This window comes from Diabrotica undecimpunctata, chromosome 1 (genome assembly GCF_040954645.1).
Source record: "Diabrotica undecimpunctata isolate CICGRU chromosome 1, icDiaUnde3, whole genome shotgun sequence".
Classification (NCBI taxonomy): domain Eukaryota; kingdom Metazoa; phylum Arthropoda; class Insecta; order Coleoptera; family Chrysomelidae; genus Diabrotica; species Diabrotica undecimpunctata.
Window position 1 is genome coordinate 157,693,113 of NC_092803.1, and position 23,457 is coordinate 157,716,569.

The 23,457-nt window shown below is 34.0% G+C and overlaps 1 protein-coding gene across 2 annotated transcripts in view; it reads left to right on the forward strand.

The window, feature by feature from the left end:
* Nucleotides 1-23,457, forward strand: part of LOC140432420 (synaptotagmin-12-like) — a 169,595-nt gene that overhangs the window by 61,203 nt on the left and 84,935 nt on the right. For both annotated transcript variants that reach the window (XM_072520309.1, XM_072520308.1), the window contains exon 2: nt 11,817-11,999. In XM_072520309.1, coding sequence (XP_072376410.1) covers nt 11,817-11,999 — 183 coding nt within the window. The remainder of the gene's footprint in view (nt 1-11,816; nt 12,000-23,457) is intronic.

Genomic DNA, 23,457 nt, shown 5'->3' on the forward strand with positions numbered 1-23,457 from the left:
GTCAATTATTTGCTTTATTCACGCACATAAGCATAATACTCGAAAAACAAATACGCCTATCCGCCTACTTGTCGGTTTTTTGACACACTTCAAACGACACGAATGAGCCGAATGCACGCCGGCTCTTGCCGGCTGTATGTGTCGACTGCCCACACTTCGCTCGCACCGGTGGTTGTCTCGCAGTTTATCTTAACCTAACATTATTGTAATATTCATTATTCTTGAACCATTAATTCGACAAATTTGTGTATTTTTATACAACTATCGTACCTATTACGCTTTGATTTGTGGGTTACCTACTGTGAAACGGTGTGGACAAATCAAAGGGTAATAAGATTTCTGGAGGTATACCAGATGCAGCCTTAATGACATGACACAACAAGTACTAACTGCATTAAATTTAATTAAACATAATTTTCAGCGACCGTCAATGCGTTCACGTCCATTTTGGTTCTGCCAAACACGCATCACTCAAATATTTGGCATGTTTGGCCCGCTGGCGCTGGCACAAATTTGGAGTAGCGTATTTGTTATTCGCCGACGAATAACAAATATTTGGGTAAATATAGTCAAGCCGCATAACAAATAACACAAAGCGAAGTGTGGGGCCGCCATTACGTAGATCACTCGTTACTGCATCTTTCCATCTATTTCTTGGGCAACGAACTGACCTTCTGCCATCGGGTATTTCCCAGAAGTTTGTATTTAGTAGTCTTCCATCATTCGATTTCAGTAAATGTCCTGCCCATCTTATCCGATTTGCCTTAATGTATCGATGATGATGATTTTGACACCTTATTTCTAATTCTACTGACTATAATCTTGGTTAAAAATTATGAACTCTGTTAAGGATATATTTTTTAAGTTATTCGGGTCCTTTTTTTCGTTTTTTATGTACACGAGTGGTTATACTTGCTCTATATTTATCTGTTCGTCCCATTTATCTGATTTCGTATCAAATAATAAGAAATAATATTTTGAACTAAGTTCTAGGAGTATGCGAAACAAACAAACGTTACAAATAAAAAGATTTAAGGTAACTGTAAACACAAATTTCTGAGTTTGGTCTTTATTATTTCGGTGTAGGAAAGTTAAAATACTTTTGACTTACAGCTTCCTCAGATTTACTTTTTGGCTATTACATTAGTAAAGAAGAAGTTTTTCCGATACCTTTTGCCTTATAGTGTCTTTGGGTAAAGTTTCTTAAATTTTTGCATTCTTTTCATGAGATCTGCTAATCTTAAATGTGCTTATTTATCTGAGCTAGCTGAACAGATTTTTTCATAAATCATTCATGACACCTCGTTGTTACTTTATATATGCTATATCACTTGTTCATGAAGAACACTGTATAGATCTAAACTTTCTTAAAAAAAAATTTTATTTAGGTAGCTGATCCTCATACTCTATGAACACGAAAATTTCTTTCAGCCTACTCTAAATTTTTATTTTTTGTATTCTACTCAGCAGCCGGCTTTTAAAATAAATAAATGCTAACAAGTACTTATTTACAGCTGCTGTTTTGTTTTTATACTTTGTTTTTGACAGAAATATTATGGTATAAACTGCAGTGATGCCGACACAAATAACACCAAAGAACTCTTCGATAAAGTCAGACTTCTTCTTCTGTGAGTGCCTCTCCTATCGGAGATTGGATATCATTAGGGCGATTCTAATTTAATCTGCTGCTATTTTGAATAGTTCGTTAATGGTACACTAACCAAACCACTCTCTTAAATTTCTCATCCAGGACATTCTTCTACGGCCTGGATTTCTGAGTCCTTGGATTTTTCCTTGCATTATATTTTGTAGGAAAGTGTACTTTTGTCCTCTCATCAGGTAGCCTAAGTATTCAAGTTTTCTCTTTTTTATATTCAGTATAACTTCTGGATCGTTATTTATTCTGCGTATTACCTCTTCATTTGTAATTTTATTCACCCAACTTATTTTTAGTATACGACGGTAGCACCACATCTCAAAGCTTTCAAGATTTTTAACATTCCTCTGTTTAAGAGTCCATACCTCAACACCATAAAGCAAAGTACTAAATATATAGCATTTTAACATTCTAGTTCGTAGCTGAGTACTAATATCGCGATTAGAAAATAATTTTTTCATTTTTATAAAGGTAGACCTGGCAATTTCAATACATCTTTTTATATCGTGATTTTGGTCACCTGTTTTATTAATGAGGTTCCCAAGTATTTGTATTCGCTTACTTTTTCGAGTTGGGTACCGTTTATTGCGATACTAGTGTCATGTATTGGATTCTTACTGAAGGTCATATATTTGGTTTTTTTGACCCTTATCCTTATGCCGTAGTTATTACATATCTCATTCATACTTTCAACTAGATGTTGTAGATCTTCCGCTGTTTTTGCCATTATCACAGTATCGTCAGCATATCGAATGTTATTGATAACTTCTCCATTGACTATTATCCCTTCGTTTGCATGTGAGAGAGCTTCTTGGCATATTTGTTCGCTGTAGATATTAAACAAGAGCGGTGACAATATACAATCCTGTCGTACTCCTCTACGTATTTCTATTTCGTCAGATGTTTGGTCTTCGATTTTATATTAGCTCGCTGATTCCAGTACAGATTTAATATTATTTGTATGTCTCTGGTGTCGATGTTCTTACCCTCCAGGATTTCTTTGAGTTTATTGTGGCGTACTTTGTCAAAGGCCTTTTCAAAGTCTATAAAGCAGGTGTGTACCTCTTGGTTAACATCTAGACATCTCTGTGTTAAAACTTTTAAAACTGCTAATCCTTTTCTGAATCCCATCTGTGTATCGTTAATATCGATATCTAACTTTTGATAATTTTGGCTGTGGATGACTCTAAGAAATATTTTAAGCATATGACTCATCAAGGAGATTGTTCGATGATCTGAACATTGCATTGCCTTAGTTTTCTTCGGTATGGTGAGAAACGTAGACAGCAACCATTGCTGAGGTATTATACCAGTACTGTATATTGTATTGAATAGATGAAATATTATGGTTAAGGATTTATCATTCAAAAGCTTGGACAGTTATTCATTATCTGAGTTAAGTTGTTTATATCGTCTTCAAATAATTCATTCAGGTATTCTGTCCATCTTTTTATTTTATTCTCTAGATTTACAATAAGATTTCCATCTTTGTCTTTAAGTTTACCTACTTGGCATTTCTTTACGCTTCCTGTTATCTCTTTTACTTTTTTGTGCATATTGAACACATCGTACTTTTTCTCATAGGTTTCTATTTCTTCACACTGTTCTTTAATTCACGCCTCTTTGGCTTATTTTATTCTCTTGTTTATGGGTTTGTTTATTTCTTTGTATTTGTCTTGGTAATTCTTCATCTTTCTTCTTTGTTTCATCAAGTCTAGTATATCTTGTGTCATCCACCCCTTATTCTTTGTTGTTGTTTTTGTAAGAGTTTGTATAGCTGTATTTATGTACTTTAATTTTTGGTTAACGTTATTTGTATCGTTAATTTGTTGCTGCACTGAACGGAGGTTTTCATTTATTTCTTCTCTTGTTTCTTGTCGTATATTTTTGTTTCTAAGTTTATTTAAATCTAGTGCCTTTCTGTGTGATCTTCTAATCTTTTTTGGTCTCGCCTCTATCATAGTAACTACCGGAATATGATCTGAGCCTATATCAGCTCCTGGGTAGGTCTTAGTACATTTAACAGCATTACGATACCTCCTGGTTATCGTAATGTAGTCTATTTGATTTCTCACTATTTTTTCTTTGGTATGTTGTGGAGATGTCCATGTATATAACTGTCGGGGAGGTAATTTAAAAAAGGTGTTTGGTATTACGAAGTCTTCGCTTTGGCAAAATTGAATCAATCGATCACCTCTGTCATTTCTGTTTCCCAGTCCATAGTTTCCTACTTGTTCTCCTACCTTACCTTGACCCAACTTGGCATTAAGATCGCCCATTATTATGTTAATGTGTTGCTTTTTTATTGTTTTCAGCATTTCTTCTAAATCATTGTAAAATTGTTCTATTTCATTGTCATCTTTATCTGCTGTTGGTGCATAGACTTGAATAAGATTTATTAAGTTATGTCTTTCTTTAATTTGTATTAATATTAAGCGCTCTGAATAAGGGGTACAGGTAATCAGAGAGTTTTTCCATTTCTTTGAAATGATGATTCCAACTCCGTTAAGATGGGTGTTGTTGTAGATTCCGGAGTAATAATATAAATAGGTACGCCATCATTTCGTGTTGAACATTTCCCAGATCCTGGCCATTGTGTATCGCTGATTCCTAAAACATCGATGTTTAGTCTATTTATTTCTTGTTCAACATTATCCAGTTTTCCTGCAGATATCAAACTTTTAACATTCCACGTTGCAACTCTTAAAGTTGTTGGTTTCTGCGCTCTAGTACAAGAATTTCACATGTTTACGACCAAGTGTTTCTCTCACTCTGCCGGATCTTGGTATTCTACTCCCATGATCAGTAGGTTTTCCAGTTTTTTTGGTGTACACCATAATGACTTAACTAGGGGTACTCTATGAGTCCTTAATGCAGTGGTTCCCCGTTGCCTTCTGCATCCTTCCTTGACCATCCTTGGTTCATCCGCCTTCAAGACTGATTTCTCGATCTCAGGACAAAAGAGTGCCCTTCCACATACTAGCTCATCCGCCCGAACCGTTGGCCAGTAAATAGTGGGACCGCTTATACCGGCAATCATTCGGTGAATTACCTGTTGGTCCACGGGAGGTATTTTATTTCCCTCCTACCCACCGGTAAATCGGATCGGTCATTCCTCTATCCGCCACCTGAGAACGCACTCTCTAGGGGTTACAGGTTCCCCCGAGAGTCAGACTACTCACGCGTAAATTCAAGCAGAAATCTTGGTCTATCAAAGATGATAAAGGCAATGTACAGACGGATTTGGACAAGGTTATAGAACTTTGGAGGGCGTATTGTAAGCCTTTATGTCAGGCCTACACTCTCCACTCTTCTTCAACAGGGACACACCACATTAGCTTTGAATCTGAACCTGACATACTTTTTTCCGAAGTGTAATTCGCTCTGAAAATATTTAAGTTAAATAAAGCAGCAGGCTATTATTTTATTACTGCTGATGTCAAGAAGCATCTTCCGGTATGTGGAGTGAGAATACTACATCGATTGTGTAATTAAATTTGGTACCCAGGCGTCTGGCCTAAGGAGTAGACCTAGTTGGTATCAAGATATCTAACTTGCATTTCACAGACGACACTACACTTCTAGCCTCTACTCCAGAAGAAATTACTAACTTACTAAAAAACTCGAGGTAAAAAGTGCTAAATTTGGACTCAATTGAAGTTAACTACAGTAAAACTAAAATCGTGGTTTTTGATCGCCAATAACAGTTTCCTGACACCCTGCAGCAGGTTAAAATTCCTTATTATCATTATTAATTTTTATCGGTTCGAATAAGTATGAGTGTTTAAAATACCCTTAAACTTAAAATAGCCTTTTAGTAAAAAATTATGTTTGGTGCTATAGTATTCGATAAACGAATACGTTTTCTTTTAAACCACTCCATTCAAGTATTAATTATTCATAATTCCCTTTAAAATTTTATTGGTTTTAAGGTAAGGTACACATCGCCTTCCCAAAAATTAATTTAGTTAGGCCTAATTTATAAAAAGCTACTATCTGATTGAAGTTCTCAGTTGTCAGTTATTATTTGTATCAATATGCATTTAGACGTACATATTTATAGTTTAGTTATTAAGAACATCACAATTTTGTGGTAAGTTGTTCACTATTCGTCTTTAATTAATTGCGATAGTAAGAGATCCTTTTTTCACTTATTTATAGAGTCCGACTGGCAATTCACTTACTGCCAGTATTTTTCACACAACCTCCCTCTGTCATTTCGAGGCTAACTGCCCTTATCAATATTTTTGCTGAAGAGGCAAAGATATTGTATTTTTACATCTACAGGATCACCTGTTTTTATCCAGGACTATGGCCCTATCTTCAAATGTCTACAAACTATTGTGTGTGAAATATTTTATAATGATGTTTTTTTGCTGTTAGGGACAGTAACTTTCACCATTTTTTGTTGAGAGTTTATTGTTAGTTTTTTTTTGGAGTATGTTACTTAATGTTACATTATAATTTAGTAACGTTAATTTTATAATAAAGCAAAACAGTGACCAATGTTATTTGTTTAGATTGTAGTCAAATATTCATTTGATTTTTAATTTTTTTGTTGTGAGATATTAAAGATTTAAATAAAGAATTTTCCTTGCTGTTTACTATCTAAATTATATAAATAACTGCAATCTGTTTTAAAGTATAAGATTATTGATGACAATATATGTCATTATCTGTTTTTTATTAATACGTGTTTATTAATAAAATTTTTAAGTATTTTTGGTATTAATAAACAAGGTGTTTATTGTTTTTTTTTTACAAATTATGTTTGTTTGAAAGTTTAATAAACATTATTTTTTATTGTAACGTATTTATAATTGGATAATAAAGTCAAAGTTAGGACAAATGAAATTAACTTTGAGACTATAGCAATACAACAATTTTTTGACATGAACCTTAGAAGGCTTTGCTACCCAAAGTCAATGCTACAACTTATATGAACATAGAAATGACTAACTGTAGCCACCAATTTAAAGATAAATTAAAAAATCACGACTATGTTGAATCAGCTAATAGCACGTCAAGAACGATGAAGCAGACGTTTTCTTAGATTGTCTTATGATATTCTGTTATAATTTTATATTATATTTTCCTTTGAGGCGTATATCATAACAAAATTTGTTCTTTATATTTTGAAATTCAACCAACATTGTTTAGTGTTTAAATCACATTAAGTTGACCTTTGTATATAGAATAATGTAGCGTCAGCGGGACGGACGCCTTTTAAAAGACAAAGTGCAAAGTCTCATTTCGGTTTGCCCTTTATTGTCATTTTTTTATTAGAGATAAAAGATTTACAAAGTTTTTGTCAGTTTTAGTAATATTAACTAAAAAACAGAGGTACATATTATTCATTTTTTAATCTTATCAGGGTCAAAACTAACGTTTTACGTAACAAAAAAAATTTTAACAAGCTTCTACATTTAAAAATTAAAAAAACTGCTTATAAGTACAGCTTCGTTTAAAAGTAAATTCATCTATGTACTTTATACAATACTTTTAAATCCATTGTGGTAAGGTATATTTTAGACTTTGGAGAAACATTAGGTCTAATATACTATTGGAAGCATAAGTTGAAAATTTTAAAATGGTTTTGCACAAACACCGATCTAGTGATGTGCAAAATAACTATTCATATGGTGTGTCTTTAGTTATTTTAATGGGATTGGTGATCACTTTATTGCAGCAGTTGATTTTAAAACAAAACATACAAGATGGGGTTCAAGATTGATAACAACACGCGAAAGAGAACTTATTAAAAGTTTAAACGACAATAATTTGACGCTAATTTCTACTGGACAACCAACCTACTGGCCTACAGATAGAAGTAAAATACCGGATCCCATCGATTTTGTTATCAATAAAGAAATTAGTATCTTTTAGATATTAAACCTTCCTTTGGTCTCTTGTCGGACCATTCTTCCATATTTATTGATGTGATGAGCATGTATATAATAAGAGCCCAGAATTTTCATCGAGAGCTGATAGAAGAACGCTTGAGCTTGAATTTAGGCACTTGATGATTTAAGAAATAATATTTTTACTTCTTTTTTAGTCTAGAAAATCGTCATTTTGCGTTTTTTTTTTTTAGTTTTAAATTATTCAAACTCGAAAACGATCATTGTTAGGGAAAACATAGAACAAACCTTTTTTGTTTATAATGATCCAAGAAATCTAAAAAAATTTGTCTGGGAGAAAAATTTATTGTTACAGTTTGTTTAAAAAACATTTAAACAGCTTCGCCTTGTCAAAAATTGTATTAGTATTGTATACAATAACGTAGTAAACCAGTTTTTGTAATTTAACAACCATCAATAAGGTACGTCTTAAGTTACATTTATTACTACGTTATTATCTGTTTAATTACTGGTCAGGTGTGTAGTAGTTTTGAACACAGGTCTCGCGTTAAAATAAAAAATGGAACCTAATATTAAGAGACTCTCTGATACACCACATGTATCGCAATTACAGACAAGTACTAACAAAACTTTTTTGTCAGCAACTTCTACACAATTTCTCAACTGCAAGATTACTTAATTCCTTTGGGCAACCTTATTCATCTCAAAAATATTATATTTTCTTGTCGACTATCTACTAATCGGATTTGCATGTACCTTGCAAACAAAAATTGTTCGAACGAATTCATGCAAAACCATAAAGAAACAAAAACCCAAAACAATATTGTACAATCTAAAAGACTAATATCACCGGCAGAACGCATTGTTTTCTCAAACATATGTCTCATGATATCACACGAACTGTTGGACTTAATATAGTCTCCCTAGTCACTTTTCTAAGAACTAATTCCACTCTTCTTGAATACAATCATATTTTGAGTTTAAGAAGACAAACATACGTTAGTCCCTATGGTATCTTACCTGATTTATTCATCTTAGACTTCAAAAATACAACATATCGAATATTTTTATCTCAAGAAACTGTGACCTGTTTTTCTTCGTCTTTGTGTGCCTCATCCTTTAAGGACATTGACGATCATCACGTTTACTCTATCTGCAGCAGTTCTGAAGAGCTCTATTGTTGTTTTTCCACTCCACTGTTTTAAATCTTTCAACAAGGATGTGCTTCGTCTTCCAGGTTCTCTTTTTCCTTACACTTTCCCTTGTTGTAACTGCAAAAGGTCTAGACACATCGCTACCAACTATTCCCATAAACTGGAATTAACAACAAATTCAATTATAAATTTAAGTAACAGTCGACATATTTCTTCTTCTTCGCTTGAAATCATATCTCAACCTGCAGTTACATTTTTATTAAACGAACAAATTTCTATCGAAGAAAAATCAGCAAATAATCTGAAAAATCCTAAAATTAATAAATGTCAAGGAAAACTTAATATTATGGATGACGGCTGCAAAGTAATAAATATCAATCTTCCTAGGAGCAAGTAATACTGAAGAACCATTTACTGTACCTACATCTAAATCCAGGGTCAAGAAGGTTAAAAGCGAAATGGAACATACATTAATAAAATCGAGAAAATCAACAAAATCATATAACCGTGTTATTATTGTAAGCAATGTTATCGGCGTGCAAGATCCTTTTAAGATACTTCAAGATTTTACTTCTGACCTACTGGAATTAGTCCATTTGCTAACTAAGGTCGATCAGTAGGCGCTGTACTCGTTACCCTTAGCGATACATATTAATTTTGTCTCATAACCTACTTTACGATTTTGTCCGCTGAGCTCTATGCAGTGCTCAAAGCTATCATGCATATAAATTCTAATGAAATTTCTTACTTATCTTAAGTGACTTACTAAGCGCCCTTCAAACCTTAAACAGATCTATCTCAAAGATCCTCTTAAGAAACTGATAAAACTGAACTCATGCAGGCTCAAGTAAATTCTAGGAGTATCAGATTTATCAACGAAAGAGCAGAGCAGTGCGCAAGTGAAATTCCTGTGTGCCGATATAGAAAGAGCCTAGAGAACATATCTCAGAGAATACTTTTAGTAAAAATTAGGGCGAACAGCAAAATTATTAACATAATAGGGTTATATGTACCAGAAGACTGCAAACCTGACATCGATAAAGAAGAATTCTATGATGAGCTACAAACATTAGTGGAAAGAGAAGTGAAGCAAAATGAATTATTTGAATAATGAATACCAGATGAATGGAGGAGAGCGATCATGGTGATGTTCTTCAAAAAAGGAGAAAAGAAAGACCCCAATAATTATCGAGCAATAAATCTAGGATTTCGGATAGGAAGATCATGCAAGGATGCAGTTTTTTAATAAGACAAATAAAAGAAAAGTCGCTGGAATACAACAAACCAGCATATATTATGTGTCTGATAGATTTAAAGAAAGCGTTTGATAGAGTGAGAATTCGGGACGCGATACATTTATTATATAAAAAGTGAATATCACTAAATTTAGTAAAAACCATTGAGAATATATATAAAAATAACATAGCTATGGTAAGATGTAAAGGAAAACTATCGCAACCTATCAAATATGAAACTGGCATTAGGCAAGAAGATTCGCTGAGCCCATTAATATTTAATCTGATAATGGATAAAATCATAAAGAAAGTTAAAAAAGAAGAGGATATAGAATGGGAGAAAGGGAAATAAGGATAATATGCTACGCCGACGACGCCATAATAACAGCTGAAAATGAAGATGACCTACAAAGAATAATTAAAGAATTCGAAAATACGGCGCTCATATACAACATGGAGATCTCAACAGAGAACACTAAAATGATAGTGATATCAGCGGAACCGAGAAGATGTAAACTAGTCGTAAATAACAAAATAATAGAACAAGTGATGGAAACTGAATACTTGGGAATAAAACTGTCAAGCTACGGAAAAGTGGAAGAAGAAGTACAAAAACAAGTGAACATGGCAAACAGAGCAGCAGGATGTCTCAACAACACAATCTGGAGAAACAAATACCTCACAACGGAAAAGAAAACCAGGATATATAAATCAACAATATGACCGATAATAACGTACACAGCGGAAACAAGAGCAGATACGGCGAAAACACATAGACTACTGGAAACAACAGAAATGAAGGTCTTACGAAAAATAACAAACCAAACTCTGAGAGACAGACTAAGAAGTGTGGAAATACGAGCGAAATGTGATATAGAGGAAATAAACGCGTGGACTAAAAGAAGAAAAATGAAATGGAATCAACACATTGAAAAAATGACAAAAAATAGAATAGTACGAATAGCAAGAGACAAATCGCCAAATGAAAGAAGATCATTGGGACGACCGAGGAAAAGATGGTCAGACAACGTCAATTGAGGCTAAAAACCGAAGTAAAACAGACATTAAAGCCTATTTATAAAGTAGGAAGAGGAAGAAGAAGAAGAAGAAAAAGAGTTTTGTGCAAGTGGAAAAACGAGTGGCAATCTTCTTAAACGACACTGAAACAAATTAAATATGATGTAACAGCGTGCTAACCTTGGTGATAACGCGATTACGAATTGAACAGAGACTTCTTACTCATTCATATTTATTGTCTAAAATGATCCGCCTACATGTGAAATATAATATAATGTACAAGTTATCGTTAACCGTTTCTCATTCATTCCACGTCGTAATCATTAATTCCACATAAATTTAAGAATACTTCTTGTATCGGCATTATTTAATTTTGCTGTACCGGAGACGTGAGGATGTACAGTCTATGGTAGAATAAATTGATTGGAAGTTACCTAGTCTTTTTTTATTTATTGCTTTTTGCCTATAGAGCTTTATTTTATGTTGAACAATTCTAAATTTATATTGTTTTCAGTTATATCGTTGATTGAATAGGTTATTCAATCAACGGTTATATGTTGAAGATGTTTGGAAATGTTGTTGCCGTCTTTGTTGATGTAAATTTATACGCTTTATAGATTTACAATGACATAGTCTATTATAGATCTGTGTCCTCTTGCACACTTTATATATTTATGTATATCTTTTTTTAATATATTAGCTTCTTTGCTATAAATATTTATTTAAAATAAAGGAATGTTTTAATTTGAATAAATTTCATCTTATTAAATAACTAAACGATAGTTCAAACAATATTGTATGGAATACGGACCAAATGTGGCACAATTGATTAAGAAAGATTGACTTTTTATACTTCACTCTTATATGACTAATCCTTTGCTCTTTTTTTCAGATGGGCAACGTACAACTCGCTGTAGCTATCCTCTGCGTCATTGCTATCTTAATAATAGCTTTTTTTGTTTTTTTCCACTCGCTTGATTTCATTGGATGGATACAGGCCTGGATACAATCTAACAAAGAAGAGAAAGCTTCTTTGACACGATTAAAAGGACACTACAACGCAAATGGATATTTGGTAATTTAATATTTACTTTTAGCAAAAAAATATATAGATAAAAATAGTAATCATTATAATATGTTAAATGACTTGGTCCCCGTTTGATTAATACACAAATAATCTTAATTGGACTACGTACGCATGACCACATTGTTTTTATCTGCTGAGTGAATCATTTGAGGTTAGATTGTAAAAAGTTTACCATAGAAAATAGAAAATCAATAAGCACATATATATTTTACATATTGCATTAAACCTTTATCATTTATTTCGCTCTACTCTGTTCTAGATATTACACTCTGTTTTTCCAGAGTTACTAATACTAAAGATCCAGAGGATCTGGTCTTTTTAATCTTGTTCTATGTGAACTCTCTCCGAGAATTTAATGCTCTCGGGGCTCTGCTTCCTGCATTTATTTTCCATACTTTGTGGCTGAGAATTGTTTCAACTTAACTTGGTGTTTTATTCCGACGAAGAAATTGTCATGTAAGAAATATCTTGCCTTTTTCAAGGCAAGACACCGAAGATAAGTCTTTTCCAAGTCCATAACCCGAAAATGGACTTAAGTAGAGGAGCTCTCGACAGCAATATTCGAAGCCCTCTACAGAGCACCCGGAGATAACAGAAGGTGGTTAGACCCTTATTTGTTCCCCCGAGGTGACATGGCGCGCGACAACGTGGTTAAAATCCGAATCCACGACCCAGCTCGAATTCACAGAAGGCAACACACCATTGACGTAGTGTTAGAAAGCAATAATCTAACACTCCGACATCGAGACCTTCTGCAGACCTGATGCCTTACGTCGTGCAGACACCTTTGACATGCCAGGCTTATTCGAAGTTAGAAGCCCCAGATGCCGATGGAAGTCCCGGAGTAGACCCAGTCATCACCCCCTACCGAAAGTGGTTGGACGACCACGTAGGCTTCGGCACACTGGTACCCTACGAAACCCCGTTGGATATGGCAGATGGGATCCGGACGACCGAGAAGAAGACGAACCCGTTGGAGGAGTTAGCACGCCCACCGAGGATAGACCTGTAGGAGCTTGAGATGCCATCATCACCACCTTACTCCCCCCGTAAGTAGTGCAGTGTTGTGTGGATTATTTTGAACAATTTTACTTGTATTTTTATGCATATTTTCTTGTGTATTTTCACATGTATCTTTTATTGTATTTTTATTCAATAAATATTTTTCCCAGCCGCAGAGTCTCCAGAGGAGGGGGGGATGTCATCGAATGCCATAGTCTGTACTAGTACGCATTTCGATGCGCACCGCCCCGCCTCGAATTTTCCCATTGGCTTTTGACCTGGAAATCTCTATTTATCGCTCGAACAGCGCATATAAATACTGGCGATTTTCAGGTTAGCCAGGTCAGTCCCTCACGGGCTCTCCGAGAGTTTAATGCTCTCGGGGCTCTGCTTCCTGCATTTATTTTCCATACTCTGTGGCTGAGAATTGTTTCAACTTAACTTGGTGTTTTATTCCGACGAAGAAATTGTCATGTAAGAAATATCTTGCCTTTTTCAAGGCAAGACACCGAAGATAAGTATTTTCCAAGTCCATAACCCAAAAATGGACTTAAGTAGAGGAGCTCGAGGAGCTCTCGACAGCGATATTCGAAGCCCTCTACAGAGCACCCGAAAATAACAGAAGGTGGTTAGACCACTTCCCCCGAGGTGACACAACCGCCAAATATTAAAGATTTGTAAGAGAACATCTTTGGCATTTGACGGCAATTTGTCCAATATCTTATAAGTAAAACCGTCTAAGCCGGGGGCTGTATTTCTACTTTTTTTTAGTGCGAAATCTAGTTCTGAAGGAGTAAAAGGTTTGGAGATGGAATCTATACTAGTATTAAAACGAAAAATTTCTTAAATCCTACCAACATTACCAGAGGCAGATGAAGATGCAAGTTGGTCTAACATCTGTTTAATGAGATTTTCAGAAACTTGAGGTTTTTTGTTGTACTGAGAGTTATTGGAAATTGATCTGACGGTCGACCATATTTTTGAGAGAGGTGTGCTTTTGTTTAGACTATTTAAAAAATTTATCCAACTTCTTTTTTTCTTTGTTTTAAATAATCGTCTGGTTTGGGCTGCTATATTTTTATAGTTTATGTAATTATTATGGTTACTTTGGGTTCGATACGCTTCCAAGGCTTCTGATCGTTTTTTTTAAGGTACCTACTTATTAAACAGAATTTTATGTGGTCCGATATTCACCAACATAACATAAAAGAGTCGTTCAGACGATGCTTTTCAAAATTTGTTTTAATTAAACAGAGGTATACCATTTGAAAATAAAAATGACCACTATTAAAAAATAATAAAATATTACAGAAATAGTGTGAATATAGTTACCAATGATCTTTTCAGTAGGTATGGTAGATCTTGTCATGGCAATTTATAAGCTCAAATAAAACAAAAATTTTACTATTGTAGCATTTGCAAATCCCCTCGTATTTGCTAAAATATCAAAGAATATTTTTAGTGTATTTCATTTACTACTCGTATGTATTAAAATACCGAATACTTTCAATTCTTGATTGCTTCCCGAGGTCGATTATAAACCATTTTAGAGTTTGTTTATTTTTTCACAGATGGGTATTTTCTTGGCATTCTTTGATCGTTTAGCCGCTTTTAGAATATTGTGCGTTACCGTTACCGTTGTAAGTGTTTTGTTTATACTAAGTTAAGCGAATGAATTTAAAAGATAATTGCTCACTCTCGCTGAGGCGTGGTCAAGAGCGGAAGCTTCAGCATTTAGCCCAAATTCTACGTCGAATTTGTATTTTTTTCTCGTTCTTCGTCCTTTTTTATGGAAAATGTGTAGAGTTAATAGTAGCAGTTTAATGTGTTTAATGTGTAGTTGCAGTTTAAGTGAGGTTTGGAAGAATCGTTGTTTCCATCCTCGTTTTGTTTCTCCCTGGTTGTCATCCCAGGCTTTTTGGCAGTTTGGAGATTAATTTGTTCATGTGTTCGTTACGCAGAGAGTTAGAGTCCAGTTTATACCCCCAAAAATTCCAGTGAAGCTCAGTTCTATCCCCAGAAATTCCAGATTACAGAAAATTTAAAGTAGTTTAGTGAAAATCCTGGTAACTTTTTGTGTTTAATTTCAAAGTAAAGACAGACTTTTTTTAATAATAATAATTGCTTTCATTATTTAAAAAGATAATTTTTTATTTGCCATAGTTTATAGCCCAGTAACATTTGTAAGTTTTGTAGTAACAGAGTTTGTAAATTAATAGGATATATGTAAATTTTTTCTTCATTATTTTGGTATAAATCTCTGTAACTATTAATATAGTATTTTTTGTGCCATCTGTATTTTGTAACTGTTTGTGTTGAGATAGCAATAAATGTTTAATTTATTTCTCTGAACCATTTTGTCTTTTTATTTTAGAAAAGTGTTCTAACCATTTTGGTATTTCTAATAATTATTTCAATAGTTACAACTAGTTGTAATCGTTACAATTTGGCACCTCGAAGCGGCGTCCATTTTAAATTGCTAGAGGTCCTTCCTGTTGTTTTGTTTGTCCATTTGTTCCAAGAGACTTATATAAGTACCCCTTTGTTTCATTTTTGTAATTGCCCCAATCCAACCCCCTTGCCATTCAACTTATCCACGACCCAGCTACTCCAAACAAACCCTGAGTGCCGTTCGCATAAGTTTCGTTTATTTTTCTTGCCCTGTCTTCACCCCAATAGTTTCTGTCCCCAACTTTCAACCCCCATAATAATACTTACTAATAATACCCCCATATTTGTGGTAGGCAAAATATTACGTTACACTATTAGTCCTTTTAAATAGTTCAACCACTATGTGAAGTTAAATCCACATCCGCTTCTTAATTTTCTTCTATTTCAGAATACCAACATTATTGCTTTGAATAATTTAGTAACTTTTTGGACCCTTATAAAGAATTTATGCGTCTTAACAAGGCTCAACCTCACTCTCTCTCCCACTCTATCTCTATCTCTCTCTTCTTCTCTCTCTCTCTTTTTTTTTACAATAAAATATTTAAAATTAATATTTTACATAAACCATTAAAAATAGTTCATACAGACTAACAATTGTTTTTCCACTTTTGTATACTAAGTGACATAGAAATCCGAACACCCAGTTTAAATGATTTTATTTCAATAAAATTTGGTGTAATTTATTTATCTTACTGAAAAAAACAAGTGATAAAGTTTTTAGCCTTATCTCAGTTGGAGATTCCGGTTTTTATACTTTTTGTTTTTAAATTCACTAACAATCTAAAAATGAATATTTCAGCCGCAGTAGTGATCCAGATTTGGCGGATTGTGGTTCTTGACATTCTTTACGATTGGTTACGATGCCTAGAGTACGGACTGTACGATTTCACCAACTTAGTGAGTTTGATAGGGGCCGTATAATGGGACTTCGGGAAGCTGGACTTTCTTTTCGGGAAGTTGCAGTTAGAGTGCAAAGAGGTGTAGACACCGTGATTAGGTGTTGTCAGGCATGGCTTCAAGAAGGCCGTACGCAAAGAGCAAGGCGCACTGGACGCCGCCGTAGAACAACAGACCGTGAAGATCGCCGCCTAAGATTATTGGCCTTAAGAGACCGTTGCTCCACTACCAGCTCCATTTCAAATGAATGGTTTGCAGAACACGGAAGACCTATTGGCATGCGAAATGTTTACCGACGAATGAGAAGTTTTGGCCTGTTTTCATACCGACGACACTGGGTCGTCCCTTTAACTCCAGAACACCGCCGTAATCGCCTTTAGTGGTGCAGAAAACGGTCACTCTGGAATCAGGAATGGAACAGTATTGTCTTTAGTGACGAGTCTCGATTTTATTTAGGTATGCACAATGGTCGAGCGAGGGTTAGAAGGCGACGTGGTGAAAGGAGGAATCCACAGTTTTTTGTTGAAAGACATGTTTATCACACTGTTGGAGTTATGGTTTGGGGTGTTATAGCTTATGGTTCCAGGTCACCTTTAATCTTCATCAGAGGTAACATGAACGCGCAGCGTTATATCCAAGAAGTTCTAGAACCCCACGTTTTACCCTATCTTGACACCCTGGCAAATCCAACTTTCCAACAAGATAATGCCCGACCACATGTTGCAATAGTCACAATAGACTTCTTTCAACATAATAATGTCACATTGTTAGCATCGCCACCAAGATCTCCCGACTTATCCCCAATTGAGCACGTGTGAGATATGATGGGTAGGAGATTGCTCAATTTGCAACGTCCTTCTCAGACTCTACAAGCACTTCGAGAGGAGTTGATGGTTGCCTGGAATGAGATACCATAAGAGGACATTGACCACCTGATCAGAAGCATGCCTAGGCGCGTTGGAGAATGCGTAACCCATCGGGGTGCATCCACACATTATTAAAGGTAAAAGGGCTTTAAAGCAATGCAATCATTTTGAAATTTTAATCATTTACTTATTATGCTTCATTAAGTTCTTATACAAAATTTTATTAAAATAAAATCATTTAAACTGGGTGTTCGGATTTCTATGTCACTTAGTATATTTAATATTTATTTTGCGTATTATTTCATTACCAAATGTTGATTAATAACTGTGAAATTATTGTAAATCTGATCTATTTAGTTTCTAATACAATTCATTAATGTTGCATTAGATTAATTTCATAAATTAGATTAGAATATACATTTATGTATAATTTAAATATTTAGTCACTAAATGAATTGCACATATATAATATTGTTTTAATTACTATATATTTTGTACCAGACATTGTACAAAATTTCATATCTGTCATATCTATCATGTCATTTCTTATTTCTTTTTGAAATGGACTCATATAAGCAACATATTCAATATTTGTATACTAAACTGTAATTCACCCCATAATAACGTAATATAAAATATTTGAGCCTTGTAAACACGAGATAACAGAAGAGAGGAGACGAAGACATAAACAGGAACTCTTTTATGGAGAAGAAAACATAGTACGGTAACGTTAATGCAAATCGGATAAGGTGGACAGGATATCTTCTGAGATCGAATGATGAAAGGCTACTAAATACAACTCTCTAGGAAACACCCGATGACAGGAAGTCAGTTGTTCACCCAAGAAGAAGATGAAAATATGCAGTAACGATTATTCTACGTAAAATGGAGGTACAACGATGGGAGATTGCTGCACAAGACCCACAAAAGTGGAGGAAAATAGTAAACCTGGCCAAGGCTCACTTAGGGATGTAGAACCAAAAAGAATAGAGAAGAAGATAAAGCTAAGCACACAGGAAATGAACATATGACCTTTATAATTAAATCTATTTACCACGTATAACATATGCAAAAAATGGATATAAATAGAAATCAAGTACAGAAGATGCAAGATATGTTTCGCCAATTACTATGTGTTTCAGCGAAGGTATTATGTATATTTGTGCTCTCTTTATTTGTTATATTCACTAATTCGTACAGCTTAATATAAATACAATTTGTATTTCTTTGCCAATTTTTAAACTTAAATTTCAAACCCCTCGTACACTATTTATTCTAGACATAGAGTAAAGCACACGGGAAATGAACTTAACACCCTCATCTTTATATCTATTAACAACGTATAACATAATTTCTAAAAGCTAGACTCTACAGGAAAGTGAATGTAAAGAGAAATCCTTTGAAACAACTTGCTAATTCTGTCAAATCAAGTACAGAACATGCAAGATATATTTCACCCGAAGCTATTTGGTTCGGCGAAAATCAATGGAATTGTTAAACTTCCTGTAACGTACGGATGTTTTGGTATTTCTTGGAAGTAATTTTATATGCGATAGTTTCGAAAATAAGGTTAAAAGCTTTCATTTTGATTATTTTCTTTGATATATTCTATAAAGATGCTTTTAAATACTTTACCTAATAGACCAGTCAAATTAGCTCAACTTTAATTAAAAAAAAAAATTAAAAAATGTTATCCAAAGATTTATGATGAAAAGTGGTAGGTGAGGGTATAATATACAAAATAAAAAGAAATTAAACATCTGGAAAGTACCGAGGGTTATTTGTGGGAGTTTAAAAAAATAATAAAAGTTTTTTTTTTAAATTGTAATACGAAAATATGCAAGAGGGAAATAATTTAGTCAATCATTGTATATATACCTGCTTACTAGAGAGAGGAATATATGCAAAATGTATTGTTTTCAAATCTGACATTTATTTTGGCATAAATTTCATATTTTTACAAGATAAGTATTGCATATATCTGCAATTTTTATAAAAAAAATATATGTAAAATGCCAATATTTTCTGAATGTGTCGACCTTTTCTCGAAATTATTCATTCAAATCTCACGTGTAATAAAACCTCTGTTTCTTTGAATCAATTTATGGCTTCTGCTATTTAATGAAAGGTTTTAGGTAAACTAGTAAACAATTAAAAATCCTAATATACAAACAAAATGAAACATACATGAACACTTTTAGTAGGACGAGTTTTACGGAAATCCAAAAGGGCGGAATTGTCAGTGAAGCTTTTAGGAATAAGTAGCTTTATAAATCTCGAAACTTAACAATAATTTTATTTATGGTTTTTGCGTCAAACAGTGTAAAGTTCTGTATTGAGGCAAATTTTAAAAGTGCATTTATAGTGTAATTTTACGTCACGTAACCGTGACTTTGATTTGTTTATATCGTAATGTCCAACTGAGTGCTTGGATTCGGCCATATCCTGAAATAAAGCTGAATGTAGTAAAAGTATTTTGTTGAGCTTGCTCTAAAATTTTAAGTAACTATTTTCATTTTAAGATAAGTGCAAGCCATTGCAAACTCATGTTTCGGTACACAATTTAATGGTATAATTTGCCTACCACATTGGGTATCACTTATAGGGGGTTGAAATTGGAGACTGAGCAATAACTGAGCTGGAGATAGGGTAAGCAAACAAACTGAAACGTTCGCGAATGGTCACTCTTGGTTTGGTTGGAGAGCTGGGTCGTAAGTAAGAGAATAAAAGAGTGGCTAGATGGAATAACTACAAAGAAATCAAAAGATACTTACAGAGATTTCCTGGGCAACACACACACAAGAAGGTTCCTAAACTATTTAAATTTGGACGCCGTTTAAAAGAATCTTCTCGCTGGATGGAAAGAAAGCCTTTTCTTTCCTAAAAAATATTAAAGAGTGAAAATCTTTTTAAAGGGAATAGTGCTACAACTGCTGGTTTAGAGATAAACATTGCATATTTATTATTACTTCACATCAACAGTTATTACAAATAATATGAACAAAATTAAAAAAAAAACTTACAATTTCGCTATTAGTAACGATTTACAACAAGCTCCAGACGTTGGGGACACTATCGGAATATAAATTATTATTAAAATGAAAATATCTAGATTTTTCAACGGAGCTTACATTGAGGTTAACCTTCAAACAAAACAATTCAAATTTATGGTTATGTACCAAATGTCCGAAATGGATAATATTAACTGTCATATGTCGAAATTAAATATTAAACCTTTTTCAAACACTAATTTTAATTATAACAGTTAACTTTATTTAAAGAAAACTAATATGATAATTCCATGTTTGTGGAATTACAAACATGGAAAATCACAAAAAAGAATATGAATATACTTAGAGTCACTCAACACGCGATGAAAAGAGCAATGCTAGGTATATCACTTAAGGACAAGAAAACAAACACATGGATAAGACAGAAAACCAAAGTCACCGATGTGGTGCAAAAATCATTAAAGTTGAAATGGGAATACGCTGGACATGTAGCTAGGAACGATCTAAACAAATGGCACAGATCAATTTTAACCTGGAGACCATACCAACACAAAAGACCCAGAGGCAGACCTCCTATGAGATGGACAGATGATCTGAAAAGGACTGCCGGGAAAAATTGGCTACAAGTAGCGTACAATAAAAAACAATGGAAAGGAAGACTTGAAGAGGCTTATGTTCAGATGTGGACGTGAATGGCTAGACGAAGAAGAAGAAGAAGAATATGATAATTAGCTAATCCATAAAACTTATAATTTTATTTAACCCAATCTTTTAGTTTCTTATGAAAGCAGATTTTTTTTATTAATAAAAAATATCTATTTTTACTTGGAAAAATGTTTAACAAAAAGTACCTTATATCACTCTGGCTGATGTATTTCCTTTAAGAAAGTTTTTGAAATGGGGACTTGATCAAAACACTGCAAACAGACACAACTGTGCCGCACTCAAGCTGCAAATTAGTCTGAAATGACCAGGGAAAGAAAATAGACAATTTAAAACTGCAGTCTTCAAAACTCGGCCATTCAATTTCCTTCCAAAACCATGTGGACCTCTCAAATGGTTGGAAACGCCGTCTTACAAATCTCTCAGATAAAACACAGCACGAACAATCGGTGATTAACTTAACAAAAACTGACAGATCGCATTTTGAGTAAAAGTTCACCTTTTAAATTGAAACAGCTTTGTAGACTACACCCGCAAGCTATTTCTTTTGAATTTCAATCCAAACTTGACTTAAATTTCACAATGCTACTATCCACACATTTTCCAATAACAAAAACCAACAACGAACAACACAATAAGGAATTATAAGACAATTTGGACTAAACAATGAAACCGACTGACTTTGGCAGCGATTTCACCGAGAGTTACTTATTTTACATTATATTTCCATAACAAAAACGGATAACAAACAAAAATAACGAATTTAAAAAAGAAAAATCCGGTCTAAAATATGAAACCGACTGACCTTGGAAGCGATTCCATCAAGAGTGACGTCATTCTTAAAAATCATTTGCCTCCCCGCATAAGTTTCTCAGCAATCTAAGTGGATATTTATTTGATGCGCAATATTAAGCGAGATCACTATCAAAAGAATGCAATTAAAATTATTATATACAAACCAGAAACTTTATATTATCAATCCCAACGATGCGAACAGGATTGAAAATATTTTTTGGTGTTTTAATACATACGAGGGGAAATAGAAATGCTACAACAAAAAGTGTGAATAAGCTCTGTCTTTTTGTTTAAGATTTCTTATGTTTAATCGATCAGCAAGCAAACCTTCTCACCTTAAAAAGTGTGAAAAAAATCTTAAAGAGCCAAATTTAAAAGAACAATTGAGAATGGCGCAGTGCTCAGAGACTCAAAAAACTAAGCAGCAACTTTTTAACTAGTGCCTTTGCGATTACTTGTTATCTTCGAGAATTCCAATTTCAATGGTGAAAAATATCGCGTTTACTCCATTTTTTGCAGAAATATGCTGAATTTAACATTCCCGATGAAAGTACCTTAAGAAAAAAAATATATGGAGATTTGCTACGATGAGACAATAAGAAAAATTCGAAAATTTGTTGCCGATAACTCGATTTTATTTTATAGTTGACAAAAGTACTTGATTCACGGAGGCGCTGTATGTTACATTTAATAATAGGGGTTTTACCCGAAGATGTAAAAAATAAACGTTACCTTATTGGGTCAAAGCAATTGTAGAATACCAAAAATTTGGCCATAATACGTTTTTTTAAAGATAAGTTGTCCCGTTTTTTTCTACTAAAAAGTATATTATACGATAAAGTGTTAACACATAGAGTGCCACCATGAACAAAAAAAGGCACCAGGGCTTACTTTTTTTCGTAAATGTTGTTTTTTATGACGTTTTTGAACACATATAGGTAATCTTTGTTGGAAAAATATGTCTCCTTGACAATATTAATTTTTTTTGTTGGTGGATAACGGGTATTCACAATACCTGTGGACAAGCGCTTTCCACCAATGATTGGAGACTTCTTCTTCTTCTTGTGGTGCGTATCCATTACGGATGTTGGCTACTAGCATGGCAATTCTAACTTTATTGACCGCAGCTCGAAATAGTCCTGAAGTGGTCAAGGAAAACTATTTTCGTAAGTTCTGGAGCCAAGATATTCTTCTTCTTCCTGGTCCGCTCTTTCCGTAGACCTTTTCCCGCAATATAAGTTGCAGCAGGTTATATCTGTGATTGTTTTCACACTGTTTCACTGTGGATATAATTTCACATGTTTTATCCATCCGACGTAGAACCTCAATGTTTGTTATTTGGTCCACAGAGGAGATCCTCAGTATCCATCTATAACACCACATCTCAAACGCCTCGAGTTTTCCCATGGATGCCTCGGTTAGTGTCCATGATTCAACCCCATAGAGCAGCACTGTAAATACGTAGCATCTCAATAAACGGATTTTCGTTTTTAAGGGTAGGTCGTGGCTCTTAAATATCTTGCTCATTCTGACAAATGCTGACCTGGCTTTTTCAATTCTTTGTTTTATCTCAACTGAGTGGTTCCATTGGTCGTTTATGGTGGTTCCTAAATAGTAGTAACGGGGCACTTGGAGTATGTGTTGCTAATCTACTAGTAATTGACTAGGTGCAATATACTTCTTACTGATGACCATGTACTTTGTTTTCTTGATATTAAAATCAAGCCCGTATTCTTGACTGATTCTTTACAATTGCGTTAG